Source organism: Acomys minous, assembly GCF_964271855.1.
Source record: "Acomys minous genome assembly, chromosome: 10".
Lineage (NCBI taxonomy): Eukaryota > Metazoa > Chordata > Mammalia > Rodentia > Muridae > Acomys > Acomys minous.
The window spans coordinates 35,576,066-35,597,948 of NC_140491.1; the positions used below are offsets into that span (position 1 = coordinate 35,576,066).

Here is a 21,883-nt window from a genome sequence, read left to right on the forward strand (position 1 = left end):
TTCCTAGGGTTATATGGGAAGCTGTGTGTGTGTGTGTGGGGGAGGGTGCAGGATGGGGTGGGAGGGTGTGGTGGTCGGGTTTTAGCAGTGGATCCCAGCAACAGGCTAAGTTCCAGGTATACCCAGCCAGGCTGACCTTGCCCACGCTCAAACACTCATGTAAGTGTGTTTACAGCAATGGGAACCCCAGGCCATCATCAGAATATGGGGACTATATTCTATTTATTTTTTCTGAGATAGGGTTTCTCTGTGTAGCCCTAGATGTCCTGGAACTCGCTTTGTAGACCATGCTGGCCTCAAACTCAAGAGACCACCTGCTTCTGCCAGGATTAAAGGCATGTGCCACCACTGCCCATCATATCTTTTTTGTTTGTTTGTTTTTGAGACAGGGTTTCTCTGTGTAGCTTTGGCTGTCCTGGACCCGCTTTATAGACAGGCTGGACTTGAACTCACAGCTTGCCTCTACCTCTGCCTCCAGAGTGCTGGCATTAAAGGCGTGCATCACCACGCCTGGCAAGATATGTTCTATTCTTAATCTGAATTCTTCAACTACAGGATGTTTAGGAGAAAAGTATCTTTAGGTTTATGGGGGGAAAAAAGTTTTTGGTTAGGTCTCACAGCAGGCAGCCCTAGCTGGCCTGACGCTCACTAGGTAGAGGCTGGCCTGACGCTCACTAGGTAGAGGCTGGCCTGACGCTCACTAGGTAGAGAGGTTGGCCTAGACTTCATGGTGTGTCTCCAGTTTCTGTCTCAAGTGCAGACTTAAGACACTTGGTGGAGGGTGTGGGTTTATTTTTGTGCCCAGGACCTCACCAAACAGTGGCAGTATTTGGCCCAGTGGTCTGGCGCAGAAGCTCTGGAAGATGCAGGCCCCCGAGGACTGGCTCAGCAGCTGAGAGCCAGGCCTAACAGCTTTCCTAAAGTGAGGTCATCGCCCTGCTCCTCAGGAGGCGCTGCCTCAGGAGGATGCACGTGATCTCTGCAGGCTTGCTGTCAGGGGGAGGGGATCAGATTGAGACCGAGACTTCCCTGACGTGACCAGTTATGTAGTTTGGGCCCGAAGGTGGCCAGCAGACCATGTTTCTTTTAAAAAATTTAGATTGTATGTAAAGGTGTATGTGCCTGAGAGCATGTGTGTACTGCATGTGTTGGGAGCCCACAAGGCGAGAAGAGGTATGAGAAATCCTGGACACTGGAGTTACAGGCGGGTGAGCGCTATACCGTGTGGGTGCTGGGAAGCAGACCCTGGTCCTCTGCCAGAATGGTAATCATCTGTCCCGCTCTTCCTCCTCCATGTTTAAATCAGGTCCTAAGTCACTTCTCCACTCTCAGTGTCATCACTATGTTAACTGCTTAATTTATTCAGTTGGCTTCATGGCCCAGCACAGGCCCACCACTCCCACACTTGCTGGGGACAGCCACGCATGTCCAGCCATAGGATGCTGAACCATGCTGCTGCTTCGAGTTCAGGACTCCCCGTACAGCAAGTATGCAAACTCCACACACAAGTACAATCTACACAGCAAGTAAAGTGGCCAAAGACTTCCCACCCCACGATTCATCTTGTCTATGTACAAAATATTTCACATATCACCCCATAGATAAAAAGCTAATAACAGCAACCACTCTCCCGGATTGCCCCCCCCCCCCAGTACAACCCAACACTCACTGTATTTATAACCAGACCCACTCCCGATTTGTTAAATATGGTGTGGGCTCGCACTTAGGAGATGGCAAACCTCGGTGAGCTGGAAAGTCCCTGGACGCCTGGCAGCCAGGGGTGGAAGGTGCCCCGAGGGTTTCCAATGCCCATGGCCCTGGAGTGTGGCTCAGGAAGTAAGCTGGACCAGCAACAAGCGAGGTAGAATCTACAGGGCCCAGCTCAGGGAGCTCTCTTCCTATCTCAGCAGCCGCCAGTTCCTGTCCCAAGTGGCTGCCTGGCTGCCACAGGGGTGCCAGGATTGATTGGGCTCCCCTTCCCCTGCTTAGACCCTAAGTCTCAGACAAACCACACTGGCCCCCAGAACCCATCTAGTGTTAAGCAATGCTTTGAGCGTTTGACTGAGCCCACCAGCCAGGATATGGGGCTTTTTAGAGGTCAAGGGGCCTCTTTGTCTCCAGCCCCAGCTGCTTTGGTGCTTTTGTGAGTGACTGCTTGTTGAGACAGGAGGGATGCTGAAATGAAAACTCCCCACACTGATGCGGTCCCTGGGCTGGTGAGCAGAAACCAGTCCTTTTTCTGGATCCTGTCGGTTTCACTACATAGTAAGAGCCTCTTCAAAACCTGCTCCAACGGGCATGGCCTGGGGTGGGAGGAGAAATCGCCACTGTCATTTCACACGTTTTGAAGGCTCCCAGTTCCCATTCCGCACACTACCACTTCAAGTCCTGCACCTTGCTGGACCGGAGGCCAGCTCATTCTGTCATCCTGCCCAGCAGGCCCAGGTCCTGTTGGTTAGTGAAAAGCTACAGCCTCCCAGAATCTCACTGCAACAAAGGTCCCAAGCAGTCCCTAGTAACAGACTCTTGGTCTAGAATCCAGGCTCTTTTATCTTCTTCACAGCTTTCAGGCGAGTGTTGGATTTACAGACAGTAACTAGGCCCCCGAAGCCTGCGGGAACTGTTTCCCTGCACCCAAGTGCCTCCTGGGGAGGTAGTAGGGATGGCTTATTCTGCTTCTAGCTAAGCCCTCAGTCCACAGGAAGCCCAGGCGGTCCTGCTCACAGCGAGGACAGGGTGCAGAGGGGGCAGTGCTGGCCGTGGGATGTCCTTCCCCCTGCAGGGGGATGGACCAGGGCTAGGGTGGCGAGTCCCGGCTTAGGCCGTATTCCACGCTCACAGTGTGGTCCAGTTCTTCGAGCTCTGCTGGCAGTGGGATGGCCAGCTCTCCCAGGTACAGGGAGAGGGCCTCGAAGGAGTCCTCCAGCTTTGAGAATGCCGGTCTACAAAGGAAAGGGATGAAGAGGAGACAGAACATGAGCTTGGGAGAGATGGATGTAGGGTTGGCTCTCGGCTACTTCCTGGTTCCTCGTTCCACCACCTTAGGCCAACCCTTTAACCTCTTGCTGTAAATACAAAAGGCAACACTGTGAGAAGTGTAGCTAGGCTAGGGGTCATGGCTTAAGGCAAAAAAAAGTTCAATGAGAAAAGAAGCTTGCTCATGTCTAGGAGTGAATGCAACAATTAATTGGACCTCTGTGCTTACTAAAAGAAAACCTGGGTGCTGGTGATATGGCCCAGTTGGTGCGGTGCTTGCCTACCATCCACAAAGGCCCGAGTTCAACTCTCAGAACGTTAACTGGGCATGATGGTGCGCACCTGGCATCCTTGCACTTAGGAGGCAGAAGCAAGAAGGTCAGAAGTTCAAGGTCACCTTCAACTATACATCTAATTAGAACCAGCCTGGGCTACATGAGATTGTATCTCAAAGACAAATCTGCAGCTGGGTACTGTGGCGCAAGCCTTTAATCCCAGCACTCAGAGAGGCAGAGGCAGGCAGATCTCTGTGAGTTCGAGGCCAGCCTGGTTTACAAATCCAGTCCAGAACAGATAAAACTATCTTGAAAAAACAAGGGGGGGAAAAAAACCAAATTTGCAAACAGAAAAATTGTGAGGACCCCATCACACGCATACCAACACAAAATTGGTAGACGTGGAAGGACCCCAGGCCGTGTCCACTGGTAGGCAAGAGCTCTATCACCAAGCTACACCTTTATCTCCTGTGGTGGTTCTGAGGACCCCATAAGCTCATGTGATAGAACTGTTAGAGAAGGATAAGGAGGCGTGGCCTCGTTTGGGCAGGTGTGTCACTGGGGGTGGGGTTTGAGGTTTCAGAAGTCCATGCCACACCCTGCTTGTGAATAGATAATGCTCCAGTGCCAGGCCTGCCTGCCTGCCTGCCTGCCGCCATGTTTCCTCACCATGAAGGTCACAGACTCACCCTCTGAAACTGTAAGCAAGCCCCAGCTAAATGCTTTCTTTTATAAATTGTCTTGCTCGTGGTGTTTTGTCATGGAGACAGAAAAGTGACAAAGACAGCTTCTAAGTCCATTTTTATTATCCGAAGCTAGATGCTTTATCTCCAGGACCCGTGGTCCTTCCCAGGTAGGGTCTCTGTGTGTGGGGGTGTGCAGCTGCTTCTGTGGTTCTGCAGACAGGAGCCAGAGCCTTGAGCATTCTGGGCAAGTGATATCCTCACTTGTTCCTTTTAAGACAGGGTCTCAGCGTAGCTCTGGCTGTCCTGGAACTCCCTATGGACCTGGCCTTGAACTCACGGAGATCCACCTGCCTCTGCCTCCTAAGCACTAGGGTTAAAGATATGTGCCAGCACACCTTCTGATTCCCTTCCCTCCTGACTCAAGTCCTGGCATCAGAAGTATTTACTTCACGCTCAGTTTCTAAAACATTGCCAGGGATCAAACCCAAGGCGCCATGCATCCTAACCAAGTTCAGTACTAATTGAGCCATTTTTAGGGTTTTTTTTTTTTTGAGGGCGTGTGGGCGAGTGGAGTATCTATTCATGTATGCTTGCTAAAGGCGCAACCCCGCCCCTTGGCCACACCAGCAGCCCCTTAGTTTCCTTTTGCTGTCCACTCCCAGAGCCGAGCATTGCACCCACGACCCATTCATTCCAGACACTCATCATGGATTGCAAGCCTAGCTTAGATTTTCTTTTTTTCTTTTTTTCGGTTTTTTGAGACAGGGTTTCTCTGTGTAGCCTTGACTGTCCTGGACTCACTTTGTAGACCAGCCTGGCCTCGAACTCACAGCGATCCATCTGTCTCTGCCTCCCGAGTGCTGTGATTAAAGGCGTGTGCCACCCATGCCCGGCTTCAGATTTTCTTTTTCTTTTTAAAAATAATTTATTTAATTTTATTTTATGTGCATCGGGGTGAAGGTGTCAGAGCCATTGGAACTGGAATTACAGACAGTTGTAAGCTGCCATGTGGTTGCTGGGAACTGAACCCGGGTCCTTCGGAAGAGCAGACAGTGCTCTTAACCACTGAGCCATCTCTCCAGCTCCAGATTTTCTTTTTAAAGGCTCCTTTTTAAAAATATCCATGACTCCATCTTGTCCAGCTCCCTTGCTACTGTGCCACCTCTTTTCCCCAATGTGGCATGGCAGGGGGGCTCCGGGGACTCAGCAGTCCTGAGCTCGAGGTTTTTGTCACTGCTTGTGGCAGGGACAGATCTAAAGCGAACTGTGTGAGGTGGGAGTACGGGATGAGTCACCAACCTGCTCTCAGGCTCCAGTTTGCAGCAGATAGCAGCCAAGGGGAAGAAGGCTGGGGGGCAGTCTGTCGGGACAAACTTCTCCCAGAAAAGCTTTACGTTGAGGCCGAAGTCCAGTGTGCGGGGCAGGCAATCAGGATCAGCGTACACCTGCCCAATGATCTGCAGGCAAGAAGATGGTTGGCCAGGGAGGGCTACAGAGGCCCCAGACACGTGGCAGGAGAAAGGGATGCTCTTGTACACGGATAAGCAGGGGTAGCAAACACCTAAGCCAGAGGGCAGCCTTGTGCCCCCAGCTCTCCTGATCTTGCTAATCTAGAGCTCTCTTTATCCACCGGGAGGCTGGTTACTGAGGAGGGTTAGAGAGACCTCCCTGCAGCAGAAGCAGTGTTGGTTAACTGGTACCTGAGAGCTGGAAGCTTCCACTTATGCTACCCTGCCAGTGTCCCTCTGCGGCTATGTCCTCTACCACATCAAGGCTCTGCAAGGAGAGCGGCCGGGTTTGATCACTGTCTGAAACCCTTCGGTATCAGCTTAATTTTCTGTAGACGACAGATACCCTATTGCTATCTACTGAAGGAAGCAACTTCGCAAAAACAAAAACAAAAACAAAAAACCCACTTTATTTTAACCACTGTTTGTCGCTCCTCTCCCTCAGAACTTTGTGGGAGCGACAAGCTTTCTGAGGTGTCTACTTGACTAAGTGCTTTGGGAGAGACTGAGCTATGCTGCAGCCTGACCATTGATTTTTGTAGCAAACTATTCACCTGTAGGAGAGAAGCTGAGACCGAGGCAGGCAGGGCTGCTTGGGCGTCTGAGCCTTTAGCTTACCTCACAGAGAACAATCCCAAAAGAGAAGACATCCACTGTCTCATCATAGCTCTTGCCTTGGGGGAGAGAGGAAAGCGGACTGTAAGGGTAAGCCTTTTACCGGCTCCATACTGGGTCTTGGATCACGCCAAGCCACAGCGAAGAACAAGGACTAGAACAGCCCCAAAGGCGCCCAGGAGGGCATTGCTTGGTAATCTATCTTTTCAGCCCTGGGTGGCCTGCCTTGGAGCTGGTAACACATTACTCAGGATGCAACAGCGTGGCATAAAGACTGGCACCCAGGTTCAGGCTCCTCCAGACTCTGGCCATGAGTTGACTGGAGCCTGGCAACCCACTGCTTTCCAAGACTGTTGGCCAGCATCCACCAGGGGGCACCACACTTCAGTTCTTAGTCTGGAGAACCCTAGGGGGCTGAGCTGCCTGAGCCCTTACCAACCCTTGGGAGACAAAAGCTAGTCAGTGCCCACCTGGCGCCCAGGATGGCATGCTGCTGGGTTCTCAGTTGGGTTTGGGGAAAAGAGTTTGTGAGATCTCACTTGGCCAAGGCTAAAAGATCACCCACAGCCTATCCCTGAGTGTCACAGGCTTCCCCAGCTTGTGGCACCCACTTTTAAAATCTGGACGCTCCAGGGATTCGGGACTCACCGTTCAGCATCTCGGGGGCCATCCAGTAGGGGTTTCCCACCACCGTGTAGCGCTTCTTGCGGTCACTCTTGCGTAGGGTGCGCTTCTTGGTGGCCGCCTTCTCTACTGGGGGCCTTTTCCTCTCTTCTACTATAAGACGTGACAGTCCAAAGTCCGCTACCACCACAGTCTTGTCCTGCGAGGACAAGGGCCAGGTCAGGAGTGGGGGGGGGGCATCCTTTAACCTGTCCCTGGGGCATGGACATGGGCAAGAAAGACCACTGACAAAGGGAGTGAAGCTACTCAGCAAAGGAGGGTCGCACCAGAGAGCTCTGAGGGCCAGTGGCTGGGCCTCTGTGGGTCTTTTCAGTCTGGCGTGTGCCTGAGGCAGAGGCCCAGCTAAAGCGGGAGCAGCCCTGAGAAGGGAGCCGGCACTGCGGGTCGGGACTTCTTGTTTGTCTTCAGCCTTTTGTCTTGTTCTTCAAAAGGACTTGTGGTTGCCAGAATAGGAGAAAAGGTTAGGAGAAAAGGCCAGGCAAAGGCGGTGTGGGGACTGGGGAGAGCTAGGGGGTAGTCATGTGAAAAGGGTTAATATTCTTTCAAGTTGGAAGCCGGGAGTGGTGGTGCATGCCTTTAATCCCAGCACTCGCCTTGAATCCCAGCACTTGGGAGGCAGAGGCAAGCGGAACGCTGTGAATTTGAGGCCAGCCTGGTCTACAAAGTGAGTCCAGGACAGCCAAGACTACACAGAGAAACCCCGTCTTGAAACTCCCCCCCCCCAAAAAAAAAGATTCTTTAAGTTGGCCCAGGGGGAAGTCAGCAGGAGACACACAGCATTGGAACAACTGTAACTGAGGGCTGTGGGAGGAATGCTGGCCGCAGACTGGCTCCTAAAACCCTACAGCCTCAGGGTGTTTCAGCATTGATGTTGTAAAATGGGATCAGCACCTGTTTCCGGGGCCTGTTAGAAGGCAAAAGCTCTACAGACAAGGAATTCAGCTCCACTCCCCACCCAGACCCCTCACATACTAAGTCAGTGTAGGGGATTGAGCCCAGGGCCTTCTGCCTGCCAGACAGGGCCGAGCTAATCCCTTCTAATAATAATGGTTTCAAGGACTGCTACTGGGGAGGGAGGTGAAGTTGTTCCTGCCTGTGTGCCTGAGAGCTTCCAGAAGATGGGGGTGGGCCACAGGGACTTGAGATAGCGGAAAGCCTAAAACAGAAGCCCCTAGGTAGCGTGTCTGGTCTGAAGGCAGAGGGATGGCCCCAGGCAGCTCAGGCCAGCATGGTGGGACGTACCAACTTGATGAGACAGTTGTGTGAGTTCAGGTCTCGGTGGATGATGCACATGGAGTGCAGATACGCCTGCAACAGAAGCGGGAATCATGGAGCTGGTGAGTGCAGGTTCTGGACGAGGGCCAAGGAACCTATTCTCCTAGGCCACGCTGGTCCAGCTTCCCCTCCCCCAAACCTCAGCCACTCTAGCGTCTTCCAGGCCAAGCCTGTTAGCTTCCCACCCCCACCCCCACCCCCAAGCCAAGCTGGTGTCCTAATACCAACAGAAAGCTGCCAGGTCCTGCCTAGGTTTCCCCTACAGTCTCCAATTCTACCGGCCTCTGAGTTCCCCATCCTTTTTACTTAGATGGAGGTACTCTCAAATGAGCACCCTCAGCCGGGGTGGGGCGTGGTGGCGCACGCCTTTAATCCCAGCACTCGAGAGGCAGAGGCTGGCAAAGCGCTGTGAGTTTGAGGCCAGCCTGGTCTACAAAGCGAGTCCAGGATAGCCAAGGCTACACAGAGAAACCCTGTCTCGAAAAACCAAACCAAGAAGAAGAAGAAGAGGAGGAGGAGGAGGAGGAGGAGGAGGAAGAGGAGGAGGAAGAGGAGGAGGAGAGCACCCTCAAACACATTGTCCCTTCCTCCTCCTGGCTTCAGCCACTTTGAATCTCTCTTGTCTGCGATGGGGAAGAAACGACCTCCTGACTCACCTCCCCTGAGACTCCCTCCTCCTCCTCCTGTCTGTCCTTCAGCCCCTCCCTCTTCCTGTCTAACCATTTCTATTTTTGCCAGACATTCCCTGTCACTCTTAGACGCTGCTTTCTTTCTCTTTCCTTCCCCTGTAGATGTGGAAGGTGACATGGCCCCCTTCCCCAGCCCCCCTAATGCACTGCCTCAGAGTTCTTCCTATAGCTGTAACACATGGCCTGGCTGCCTGCCAACCTCCTTCTCAAAGGCTGTCTATGCCTCCCCCATGCCCCCTCCCTTTTCCTGAGACCCCTTGTGTGTTTTGGTTTCCCTTCTAGCCTCCACAGGGGCAGCCATTTGCAAAGCCATCTTTTCCCTGTGCTGGCCACTACTGTCTGCGGACCTGTTGTCCCTTCTCTTTCTAGGTGACCAGCCCCAAACTCCTGCCCAAGACACCCTGGGAAGTCCTGCTGACAGACCAGTCTCCACAGGCAACATCTCCAGCTCTCCCAAACCTGCCCCAGCCATCAATGTTTGGTAAGTGACATCAGCATTCTAGGGGCCCTGAGGCTCCCCGACTGCCCTCCTTACAACCCGTTCCCCCACTGCCATTGGGACCCCACCCTGCCTCCCCACTGCCATTACCTTAATTTACATAAACCTGAGCTGCTTCTGTGGCCTCTACTGACTGTCCCTGCTTGAGGCCTCCTCAACTCCACCCTGCACTCACCTTGGTGAAAGCTCAGTCCTGGTCACAATGGCCTTGCCTCCCTGGCACTCTATAAAGTCTAGAACCCTTAGCTTGACACACGTGGCCTCTTAGCTACCTTCAGTCTCCACACTGATACTATGTGAACCTCCATGTTCGCGACTGATAAGCCCTCAGGTGTAGGGGTCACACAGACAAGCTCGGGACCCCAGCCCTGTCCCTTTCTCCCTCACTTCTCAGCTAGAACAAAGGTTACTGGAGGAACAAACACCTTCTGCACAGCGCCTGATGTGCAGAAGCGTTCGGTTAGCACGTCAGTTGTGAGGACGGCTGGGCTCATTCCCATAATACACCTGTGCTCTCCCTTCTCTCTCCCCAAGTCTTTGCTGCTGCCATTACTAAAACTTGGGGCCTCTTTGTCAATAGAAAGTTTACTACTGACTCATTCTTCAGAGTCCATCTAGAACTCGTCTCCTCCCCCCCCCCCTTCCTCCTCCTCCTCGTATTTTCTAGGTAGTGAGGTGCTGGGCTTACTCCAAGGGCCCTCAGCACCTGAGCACCTCTACGTCAGCAAGGTCACAGAGCACCTGTGCTACGGTTTGCCTTGTTCATGCCCTGTTTGCCATGAGAGAGATTTGGAATTCTTTGAGAATAGAATTGTTGGCTGAGAGAGTAGCTAGCAACTTTGCTCGGCACTGAAAGAAACTCAATAAAGAGCTGCCGGATGTTCCAGCCCACACGATGGGGATCTGCCTTCCAGAGCAGCCTGCACCTCTCGCCTCACTCTACCCATGTGCAAGGCTGGTGGGAGGACTCACCATTCCAGAGGAGATGCCTTTGGCAAACCTGACCTTCTGTTGCCAGGGAAACGGGTCCTGCAGGGTAGGAGAATGTCCTTAAGAGAGGTCCTTTCTGTAAGCCTAGACCCCATAGGCCAGCAAATGCCCCACAGAAGCCTTCCAGTCCCTCCCAGTGTGCCCCTTTGACGGCACAAAAGGTTTCTCTAACCCTCGAGGTGCCAGGGTAACGGGCACAGGTGTCCCTCTGATAACCCGCCAAGGCTCTGTATGGGGTCACGGGCTCACCACACTTCGCAGAAAGTCCTTCAGAGTGCCCCCCTCAATGTACTCTGTCAGCAGATTCAGCTTCTTGTCCTTGTACAGAACACCGATGAACTTGAGCACATTAGGATGGTCTAGGCTTCGCATCACTTTCACCTAGGGGAGGGGCGGAGAGAGAAGACTGTCACAAAAATGAGGGCAGCCTCTCAGATTTTGCACACTGGGCCTTGCCTTTCTAGGAGGTACTCTAGGGAGCCAGGTGAGGGGCCCAAGAGTGAGACAAAGGCCTGTGGTGCCGAGTAGGAAGCGACACCTGGACCACTGATGCCCCAGCTACCGCTACCTAAGGCTGGTGCGGAGAGGGTATCTGTTCCCTGGAGTCCCACGCTTCAGGGTATTTGGTGGTTGATCATAACGTGTTCTAAAGGAGTCTTTCCCTCAGTCACTTTCTTTCTTTTTTCTTTTTTTAAAAGATTTATTTATTAGGCATACAATGCTCTGGCTGCACATACACCTGCAGGCCAGAAGAGGGCATCATAACACATTATAGATGGCTGTGAGCCACCGTGCGGTTGCTAGAAATTGAACTCAGGAGCTCTGGAGGAGCAGTCAGTGCCCTTAACCTCTGAAGCATCTCTCCAGCCACCTCTTTTTCTTTATATCTTTGGTTGGCTTGGAACTCACTATGTAGGCTGAGGCTGGCCTTGAACTCAGAGATCCAAGGGTGCTGGTATTAAAGATGTACATTATCACACCTGACTCCCCCTTTAGGCTATAAAAGAATGGCTGAGGGCTGGGGAGGTGACTCAGAGTTACAGAGCACTGGTTGGCCTTCCAGAGGTCCTGGGTTCAATTCCCAGCACCCACATGACAGCCCACAACTGTCTATAACTCTAGTCCCATGGGATCTGATGCCCTCTTCTGGTGTGCAGATACACATGCAGACAAAACACCCACATATAAAATAAATATAAATAAATAAGAAGCCTATAAAACAGTGAGACAAAATAAACCTTCAATTAAAAAAAAGATTTATTTATTACATATACAGTGTTATGCCTGCACACCAGAAGAGGGCATTGGGTCTCATTACAGATGTTTATGAGCCTCCAGGTGGTTGCTGGGAATTTAACTCAGGACCTCCAGAAGAATAGACAGTGCTCTTAACCGCTGAGCCATCTCTACAGCCCCAATTTGGTTTTTTTTAGTAACAAAAATAAAATAGTGGCTAAAAATTAAATTTCTCTTTCCCCTTCTCCCCCAACTCCACCCCCATTGCTATCTTTCTCTGTCCCCTCTCTCCTGGCCTGGTGTGCTAGCACTCTAATGCTGAGTTATTCCCTAGCTCAACATTTACTTATTTATGTATTATGTTATGTGCACGCGTGTTCTGCCTCCATGTATTTATGTGGCCCTCGTGTGTGCCTGGTGCTGGAGAAGGTCGGTGTGGGCATCAGATCCCCTAGACCTGGAGTTATGGAAAAGTGTGAGCCCACTATGTAGATGCTGAGAATAGAGCCCAGGTCCTCTGAATGAGCCATAAATGCTCTCCCCAGCCCCTCCCCGCCTTCCTTCTCTATTTTGAGACATCCTCATCATGTTGCCCAGGCCTTGAGCAGGAATCCTCGGGCCACAGCCTCCTGAAGAGCTGGAGTGACAGAACTAGGCCATTAGGTCTGGCAGCTCTGTTTTCTTTCTGTTTTTGTTTGTTTTGTTTTGTTTTTGGAGACAGGGTTACTTTGTGTAGCCCTGGCTGTCCTGGAAACTTGCTCCCTTTGTATGTAGATCAGGCTGGCCTCAAACTCACAGAGATCTGTCTGCCTCTGCCTCCCCAGAAGTTTTCTTTGAAAACACTTATTTGTAAGTTTCTCCCTTTTGCAACAGAAACAGCAATCTTCCCACACCCCTACTTCACCTTCTTTTTTTGAACAGGGTCTCAAGGCCGCCACATCAGGCCGGGGTTTGCTCTTGGGCTCACATGACCCTCTCATTTCAGCCCCCGAGCAGCTGGGGACAGGTCTGATGGAAAGTCCAACCCCATTTCTTACCTCAGTCAGGAAAGTCTTCTGGGTTTCCTCGTCACAGCGAATTAACTCCTTCATGACCATCACTTTGCCTGTGGCTTTGTGAGTCACCTACAGGGAGGGAAAGTGTTAACAGTGTAGAGACCAGAAACAGTTCAGAAGAACTGATTTGTGAAAACCTGTGAGCTGAAGGAGTAGGTGAGTAGCAGAGAACCTGGCTGGCATGCTTGAGGTCCTGGGCTTGGCCTCCAGCACCAGAGGGAAGAAAACAAGAAAGAAAAGGGGGGGAGGGGCTGGAGAGATGGCTCAGCAGTTAAGAGCACTGGCTTGCTCTTCCAGAGGTCCTGAGTTTAATTCCCAGCAACCACACGGTGGCTCACAACCATCTATGATGTGATCTGATGCCCTCTTCTGGCCTGCAGGTGCACATGCAGGCAGAGCATTGTATACATAATAATAAATAAATATTAAAAAAAAAAAGTTATGTGCCCTGTATAGGAGCCCCCTTCTCCAGACAACATCCACAGAGGTCCTCTGGGGGTCAAGGGCTGGCAAACAAACCTTCAAATAATAAATATTTCTTGTTTAAAAAAAAAAAAAGAAAAGAAAAGAAAAAAGGGGGGAAGATTTTTGCAGGGTCCTCCTGCTCCTTGGAGGGCAGTCTGCCGAGAGATCATGTGTAGAGGGTATAGCAGGGGACCTCAGGAAGGAAGTGTGTCTTCTCCCCTACAATGCTGGGCATGCATAAAGGAAAGCCAGGACTCTAGAAAAAAGAGACAGGGACGGACAGGAGGGTGCACTGCCAAGCCAAGCAAGGGCTCTGCTCATCTGGCACAGGAGTGAATCCCCCTGGGTGAACAGAGGCTGGGGACAGGGTGTCAGTGCCACAGACATGCACCAGGGAGCTGGGTGGGTCAGAGGAGAGCCTTCCAGCCCCGCTGTCTGGAAAGCTGACACACTCTGCTTACCTGACCCCCCCTCCCAGCTCTCAGCAGAGGAAGAGGAGAGAAAGAGAGAAAGATTAGTTCCTGAGTTCGCCAGGGTGGCAGGAGCCTTCACCTTGTAGCATGCCCCACCCTGGGGCCTGTGGGCACCTAACGCACCCTCAAGGACTGGTGGCATGATGGCCAGGGCATGGATCCTAGTCTGGGTTTTCCCAGCCACACGCTCGCTACAGCAGCTGTGCTGCTCTTAGGTGGCTGTAAGGCTAGAAAGGGCACCTCAGACATCTCAGGCACCACCACTCGCAGCCAGGAAGGAAGACTGGGTATCCTACAGGGTTGCAGTGTAGCACTGTAAGGTGAACTTGCCGTAAGAAGGTGAAAGGCTAGAGAGATGGCTCAGCAGGCTAAAAGAACTTGCCATACAAGCCTGATGACCAGAGTTGGATTCCCGGAACCATGTAAAGGTAGAAGGAGCGAACAGGCTCCTCCGGTGTCCTCTGGCCCCACACAAGCATCACACACAATAGAACTTTTAAAGAAAAGGTAAGTAAAGGGGAGGCGGTGGTAGCACAGGAATGCGGCGCCTGCTGCCTGCCTGTGCTCACCTTAATGGCCTGCCCAAAGAAGCCCTTCCCTAGGACCTCCCCATGGATCAGGTCGCAGGGCCGGAAGATCTGCTGTGAGTAGCTGCTGGAGCAGCGAAGGGATTCCGAGCGGCTGATGTCTCTGCTGAGGAGCAGGGGCTCCTTGGGCGAGCTGGGGCCAGGAGACTTGGAGATGCTGTTACTGCGCCTGAGGAGAGGAGAGGCCGTCTTTAGAGACCAGGCAACACAGCACCACAGGAGGCTCCAGTGGACCTGGTCATTCCAGCGTTTGTAGTCTGGATGGCATCTCTTGGGGGGGGGTGTTTCTTGATCAGATGGATGTGCTATTTGGGGGCTACAGATAGTCTTAATCATAGTAGAAATAGGTTCAAAACGGGAAACCCAGAGACTAGAGGCGAATCTCAACGGTGAAGTGTCTGCCCAGCATGTGCCGCCCTGGATTCCATCAGGAGTGCAGGGGGCGGGCTGGGGGTTGATGGACTGAGGACTTCATATACCAGCTACTGATACTGCAGACATAATAGTCTTACAGACAGCAACCCACTACCTCCCATGGCTGCTCCATTCAAGGTGTCATACGGGGACAGAAGGCTCCACCCACAAAAGGGGCAAATGGCATTTTACATCCAATTTTGAATAAATTTGTACCTGCCTACATCATTCACTTTTTTTTGTTTTGTTTTGTTTTTGGAGATGGGGTCTCTCTGTGTAGTCTTGGCTATCCTGGACTCACTCTATAGACCAGGCTGGCCTCGAACTCAGAGATCCGCCTGCCTCTGCCTCCCAAGTGCTGGGATTAAAGGCATGTTTCACACCACTGCCCGGCCTTATCCCCCAAGTCTTAATATGCCTGTCTGCCTGGGCACAGCAGTGCCTTTAACACAGCACTCAGGAGGCAGAGGGGCAGGTAGATCTCTGTGAGTTTGAAGCTAACCTCATCTATAGAGTTCCAGGACAGCCAGGGCTACACAGGAAGATCCTGTCTCAAAAACAACAAAAACCAAACCCAGACAACCCCAGCAACTCCCCTTTCCTTGTTTATCCCATCCCCTCTCTCCTTTTTAAGACAGGGTTTCTCTGTGTAGCCCTGCTGTCCTGGACTTGCTCTGTACACCAGGCTGACCTTGCATTCAAGAGATCCACCTCCCTCTGTCTCTGAGATTTAAGATGTGTGCCACCACCGCTTGGCATTTATTCATCTCTTTCTTCACCAATTTTTTGGTGTACTTACTTGGACCTACTTGCTTCTGTTTCCGGCCAGGAGGCCCACATTTCCTCCATGTTGGATGTTAAAGATTTTTGGCATTATCTTTTCTTGTCTAGCTTGAGTTTAATGGATAGTGTCTGACCTGTTTTGATGTGTGTTTTGTGTACATGTCGGAGAGAGAGAAACTGAACACGTTTGAGTATGTATGTACAGGTGTGTGTGTGTGTGTGTGTGTGTGTGTGTGTGTGTATGCACCAGTGCACACATGCAGAAGCCAGTGGAGGACATCAGGTGTTCTTTTCCACTTTCCACCTTATTCCCTTGAGAGATCTCTCTCTGATCCTGGAACTAGGCTGGCAGCCAACAAGTACATTAATCGCAGTCTCCACTCCCCACAGTGCTAGGGTTACAGGAATGTCTACAGCCGTGCCTGGCTTTCTGCATGGATACTTGGGATCCCAGGTTTTCTGTTTGCTTAGAAAGTGGTCTGACTACATCCCCAGCCTGATCCTCTTGGTTCTGAGATGGCATTTACACTCTCCAGCCTGGCTTTGAACTCATGGAACTCTTCCTGCCTCAGCCTTCCGAGTGCTGAGATTTCGGATCAGGGCAATGCTGTCTTAAAACTTTTTTCTTTTTTTTACACAGAGTCTCACTATGTAACTCTAGCTAGCTGAAACCCATGATCCTCCTGCCTCAGCCTTCCACATGTGAGGATGACAGAAATGTGCTACCACACCAAGCTTCTGACCCTCTGGTTTCTAAGGAAACCTGGTAAACAGTTAGTTTCCATGTCTACACAGAAACTCTGCCTTTCTCAGGGTAGCTGGGTCAATACGGGTCTCATATCCTGTCCCCAATGTTGATGGCTTCCTAAAGCCAACACTCTGACAGATAGATAAGAAACAAGACAGAGTAGCAGCACCTCAGAGAGCGTCTCCTTAGTGTCCCCTCCTGATTCTCCTTGGTGTCCAGGGTGCTGAGCGTGAGAGGGTGTCCAGTACTCTGAATGTGGGGAGAAAGCCGGGTATCTAGCCGCAACTGGTCCAGGCGCTGGGGGACAGGGTCATGTTCAATCAGCAGCTGAAGTGTCTGGCTTGTCTGGTTAATCGCATCCTCTACCTGTGGCCAACAGCAATGCAAGGTTAGTTTCCACAAGCTCTGCTACCCTAGGATACCCACCGCCAACCCACACGGTCTAAGCGCAGTACAGCCACTGCTCAGTTTGGCTAGTGGTGGCCTCTAGCTGACAGAGGTGATTTGGTGCCCTCTGTCTGGCATCCTACTACCTCCCCACCTGTCAGTCCATCTTCACTGCCCTAGAAATCTGTTAGGCTGACCCAGAAGGTCACTGTTTGCCACAGACTTGGTCCTAAGATTGGCTGGCGTAGGAGAGAATAAAGGCCGTAGCCAGGTCTTCCAGGAGGCCCACATGCACTCAGCACATACGGTACCTCCTCTACTCGGAGAGTGCGCACAGGGGTCCCATTGATCTCTAGGATGCGGTCCCCAGGGTGGATGGCATTGCGGTTGTTGGGACTGATGTGCATCCGGTTGACCCTAAAGATGGACAAAAGTGAAGGCAGGATGAAGGCATTCTAAAATCTCACTTGACTACTTGTACAGGGAAAGCTCACCAAGTCCCAGGCCCCCAGGGGCCACCACACTAAAGGCCACCTACACCAAAGCCTAGTACCTATCCCAGGATGCTCCCACTCAACGGAGGGCACTGGCACACACCTATTGACCTAAACCAGAAACCTGGACATGGTCCCCATTTGGAGTTCCCTCAGATCTCTCCCTTTTTCCCCAACCCCCACCCACTTCTGAGAATCCTGCCTTCTCTCCATCACCATAGTTACCAACATCTCTCTCCTGGATCACTCCAAGAGCTCTAAATCTCTGGGCCTTTTCTCTCTGCTACCCAATCTCCTCCACACCACTGATCCTCTCAAATGCCAATCTGGCTATCTTACCTTGCTGCTTAAAGCCCTCAATAGACCTACTAGATCTCCAAGTCATGAGTAGCAGCCGCTGGGGCTCCTCTCCCACCTCACCCTACAGAACCGCCGACACCACCTGGTGACATCTGGTCTCCCTCCCCTTCTTATCTAATGAAGCTACAGGAGAGATCTCATGGCCTCCTGACTTCTTCACCCTACTAATCTCTCACCTATACTGTAAGATCCAGCCTCACAGTCAGTATTTACAGAGCTCTGTCTCTCTCCCCATCAGCCATAAAGGGGTGAGTAGCTTTGCCGCATTCCCTCTCTCCCATGATGCTCTGCGTCAACACAGACCCAGGGGGGGGGAAATGAAACCCGGTATTACACGGTCATGGTTTCTCCTCTGATCTTCAGATGAGACACAAGGCAAGATCTTACTCTCTCTCTCTGGGGGTCATAGACCCTAATTTTGCATCCTCAAATTCATATATGCAACCAATAAAACAAGAGCCAGCAACTTCCTATAAATGGTGGCAGGCCCTTGCACACAGTACTGAACTAGGCAGTTTCTTCTGGAGTTTATGTTGGAGCGGTGTCTTAGGGTTGCTACAGCTGTGAAGATATACCATGACCATGTCAACTCTTTTTTTTTTAAATTTTATTTATGTGCATTGGTGTGAGGGTGTCAGATTTTGGGGTTACAGACAGTTGTGAGCTGCCATGTAGGTGCTGGGAATTGAACCCGGGACCTTTGGAAGAGCAGACAGTGCTCTTAACCATTGAGCCAACTCTCCAGCCCCACGTCAACTCTTATAAAGGAACAACATTTAAGCGGCGCTGGCTCACAGTTCAGAGGTTTAGTTCACTATGGTCATGGCGGGAAGCATGGCAGCACACAGGCAGACATGGTGCTAGAGAGGTAACTCAGAGTTTTACATCTGGACCTGTAGGCAGCAGGGAGAGAGTGACGCTGGGCCTGGCTTAAGCGTCTGGAACCTCAAAGCCCAGCCCCAGCGACACATTTCCTCCAACAAGGCCACACCTCCTAATGCCACCCCCTAAGCTTCAAATATATGAGCCTATGGGGGTCAGTCGTATTCAAACCATCACAGATGGGGAAGACAGACAACAATCAAGCAGAGCCTTAGGTATCTGGTAGGAAGCAACTTGGGCAGAAGAAACGTGAAATGCTAAGAGAAAGGTGAAGGTGAGGCCAGAGGAAGCTCTGTGCCTTGTGAGCCCTGTGAGGACCATAAACCCGGCTGCCAAGCTCGCAACACTTACTCTTTCACTTGCACGGTAGTGGCATAGTTAGAAGAGGCACTTTCCACGGACACGGAGAAACCACGTCTGCACTCGGTGGTGGCCGGCATGGAGATGAGCGTGACGGAGTAGGGCAGCTGGTCCTGGACAGACTCCGTAGACAGCCTTTCAAACATGGGTGCCAGCACCACCTCATTGTGGCACTTCCCACTGGGAACAGAGGGTACAAAGGATGCTGAGATCCTGCAGGCCTGCCTGGAAGCCCCGACCCCAGCAACCACTGCATCACGTGTCTTTGAAGCAACAACCCCAGTCTCTGCTATGAGTCTGGATGGCTGTTCAGAAGGAGGGCTCTAGGGCTTGGGTGGCAGGCTGGGACAGCAGCAGAGAGAATGCTGGGAAGGACCCTGGCCTGGAGGTGAGATGGGCTGGGTTCCTGCTCTGCCTAACTCACAGTAAGGACTTTGTTCTAGACTCCCTCCCGCTCCCTGGGCCCTAGCTAACTTCTTTTGTTAGCCAGGACAGTTGGATAGGGAGATGAGGAACTCTAGGGTCTGTCCTTTAATGTGAGGCTGCTCCTAAGAGGAGGGCATTTCTCAGTCATTCTCTCCCTCTGAGATGACGACTGAACAAGAGTGAAGTCATTCTTGGGACAGGTCACGACGGAGGGCAGAGTGATGCTGTTCCGCAGCCCTCCTAGGTACCACCCCAACTGTCTTCACCCAGCTCATACCGCTCCTGTCCCACTTTCCTGGCTGCTCTTACTGGGGAGGGCCCACGGGCCCACATCTTACCAATAGAGTGTAGCGTGCTGCACCAGCGCATACGCATCTCCATCCTCAATGATCACCTTGCAACTCATGCAGGCAAAGCACTCTGGGTGGTATTTAAACTCCCCAGCCACCTGTGAGCAGATGGAAAGAGCACAAAGAAGTGAGTCCTCCCTTTTGTTAGGGTGGGCGGGGTTAGTGGTGGGTAGGGACCTCCCAAGTCAGGGATGTGCAGGCGCCAACCACTAAAATCCACTCTTTCCAAGGACAGATCTGCAGATCCCAGTTAAAATCCAGTCTCTCAGTCCCTGGCCTAGAGTTTCCACGGAAGCCACAGGTGGGTGTCTCCTGCTGTTTCTGACACTACAGAAAACTGTTGGCCTCAGTCATAGGAACATGTCCCTAAAGTCATCAGCCCGACGACAGAGGTTCACCATTCCTCCAGCACAGGGCTCCCAGGTCTGCCCTATGCTTGAATCCTGCAGCATAAGCAGCCATAGGCAGCAGAACCTCTCACTGCCAGTCCATTCTGGCTCCTGCCTCCCGATTCTCTGGTCAGGACCTAGGTACCGTCTCTCCTCAACCTGTCACGCTGCCCTTTAGGCTTTCATCTCACTGCATTGTTTCCTGTGGTCTGCCCAGCTGCACCCGCACTGTAATGTACAGTCCTTGAGGGTATAACAGACCCTATACTGCCCATTTGTCATGTGTTTTGGGCTCATGGAGAAACTGGCTCTGGTCATGGGCTGCCTGCTTCCATTTCAGACTGAGCATGCTTATCTCGAAATGTCTTCCAAGATCCCTTGCCTGAGATGGGCTTACTCCGCTATCCTTGTTCTGACAGGGAGCACGCCTTTAATCCCAGCACTCAGGAGGCAGAGGCAGGCAGATGGCTGTGAGTTCTAGGCCAGCCTGATCCACAAAGCCAGTCCAGGACAGCCAAGGCTACACAGAGAAACCCTGTCTTGAAAAAACAAAAAACAAAAACCCCCAAAGTGCCTGCAGTAGGTTTAGAGGCTGTCAGTTCAGCCACTCTGCCTCAACTTCCCGTCAGTTTCTGCTGGAAGCTGTAAATGTCCAGTCTCTCTCTCCCCCTCTCCCTCCCTCCATCTCTTACACTTGCCCTGTTTCTTTCTTTCTTTCCTTTTTTTTTTTTTTTTTTTTTTTTGGTTCTCAGACAGGGTTTCTGTGTCTCTGTGTAGCCTTGGCTGGTCTAGTTTTGCTTTGCAGACCAGGCTGTCCTAGAACTCACTGAGACACCTGCCTCTGCCTTCTGGGTGCTGGGATTATAGGCCCGCATTACCACTGCGAGGCTTTATAGATAATGTAATTACTTTTTTTTTTCTTCTTTTTTTGAGACAGTTCCTCTATAGCCTTAGAACTTGCGCTGTAGACCAGGCTGGACTCATAGATCTACCTGCCTCTGTCTCCCAAGTGCTGGGACTAAAGGCATGTGCCACCACCACTGCCCATAAACACCTGGTTTGATGTTCCTTTCTGGCTTTTGTTCTTTCACTTGGAAGCTTTACCTGGAGGACGCTCCCCTACTAGGACTCTGTTTCTCCATCAGGAACTGCAGCTGGCTCTCTCACTGCCTTCCCCAGTCCTTCTGTTGGAGGTTTGTGAGCCTCTGACTTGAGGCCACTCCAGCAGTGTGTGCTAAAAGTTACGATGCCTGATATGGTGGAGTTTGCCGGGGATCTGATGCATCCTACTGGCCGCTACACTGCTCATGCGACTACTTTTGCTTGCCATATACTTAACAAACCCACTTGCTGGATCCGGAACCACAGCTATGGCAGATGGTCCTCTGGACCGAGCAGGACAGAGGGAAGACAAGACCGTCTTTTAGTAAGGGCTCGACACACTCCTATGGCTGAGGGAATGATAAAGGACAGGCTGTTGCTGAAGCCCCAACGATGACTGATCGTGGGGGAACAGGAAGGGCTGTCAGTGGCCTGCGGACAGTGAGGGGCGGAGGTGCAGGTCGCTCACCATGGCAGGTCCTGTCATTAGCAGGGAGCACCCATGGCAGAACTCGCCAAACTTGGCCCAGTAGTCCTTGTGGCAGTAGAGTTTCCCATCCTTCTCGTAGTACCAGTTGGTGAGCGACTCCTGGCACTCGGAACACCTGCAGGACAGAAGAGACATGCTGCTGGAGCGCTCCGCAGGCCGCCGCACAGTGCGCCTGGCTCCCAGTCTAATGACAAAACGCGCCGTCCTCTCCTCTTCCAAAGACAGGGCAGGGCAAAGCTACAGTTTACTGCCCTCCTTCTGAGCAAACAAGGCTCCAGAACCAGCTGTGCTGTGTTGCCTGCCCCTGGGAGCAGGTACTTTGAGTCCTGGAGCCCAGTGAGAACTTCGAAGATCCAAGAACCCTCTCCTGGAAAATGTGTGGAGTGTGTGGATGTCCCTCAAATCCACATATGTCCCCAGTTAACTAGAGCCGGTGGTGGTGGTGGTGGCATGCGCCTTTAATTCCGGCACTCTGGGAAGCAGAGGCAGGTGGATCGCTATGAGTTCGAGCCCAGCCTGGTCTACAAAGTGAGTCCAGGACATCCAAGGCTACACAGAGAAACCTTGTCTCAAAAAAACAAAACAACAAACAAACAAAAAACTAGGTAGATGTTTCAATGACAACCCCCCCAAACCAACCCCCCAAAGAAACCACAAAGCCCCCTCAATCGCCCCACTTCAAAACC

The 21,883-nt window shown here is 51.9% G+C and overlaps 1 protein-coding gene and 1 long non-coding RNA gene across 4 annotated transcripts in view; one reads left to right on the plus strand and one right to left on the minus strand.

Annotated features, from left to right (window-relative positions):
* Positions 1-1,341: 1,341 nt before the first annotated feature.
* Positions 1,342-21,883, minus strand: part of LIMK2 (LIM domain kinase 2) — a 74,528-nt gene continuing 53,986 nt past the window's right edge. For 2 of the 3 annotated variants that reach the window (XM_084799274.1, XM_084799275.1), the window contains 14 exons: positions 21,177-21,312; positions 19,206-19,315; positions 18,433-18,621; positions 16,657-16,762; positions 16,128-16,324; positions 13,996-14,182; positions 12,471-12,557; positions 10,447-10,578; positions 10,180-10,236; positions 7,987-8,052; positions 6,709-6,883; positions 6,064-6,119; positions 5,237-5,394; positions 1,342-2,942 (listed from right to left, as the gene is read on the minus strand). In XM_084799274.1, coding sequence (XP_084655400.1) covers positions 2,798-2,942; positions 5,237-5,394; positions 6,064-6,119; positions 6,709-6,883; positions 7,987-8,052; positions 10,180-10,236; positions 10,447-10,578; positions 12,471-12,557; positions 13,996-14,182; positions 16,128-16,324; positions 16,657-16,762; positions 18,433-18,621; positions 19,206-19,315; positions 21,177-21,312 — 1,801 coding nt within the window. In that variant the 3' untranslated portion in view covers positions 1,342-2,797. Of the gene's footprint in view, positions 2,943-5,236; positions 5,395-6,063; positions 6,120-6,708; positions 6,884-7,986; positions 8,053-10,179; positions 10,237-10,446; positions 10,579-12,470; positions 12,558-13,995; positions 14,183-16,127; positions 16,325-16,656; positions 16,763-16,942; positions 17,026-18,432; positions 18,622-19,205; positions 19,316-21,176; positions 21,313-21,883 lie in introns of those variants that run through there. The other variant, XM_084799276.1, reaches the window with a different exon arrangement.
* On the plus strand, positions 2,949-10,098 carry LOC311607509. The gene is made up of 2 exons (XR_014782618.1): positions 2,949-3,951; positions 9,078-10,098. It is a non-coding gene; the product is annotated as an uncharacterized lncRNA (long non-coding RNA).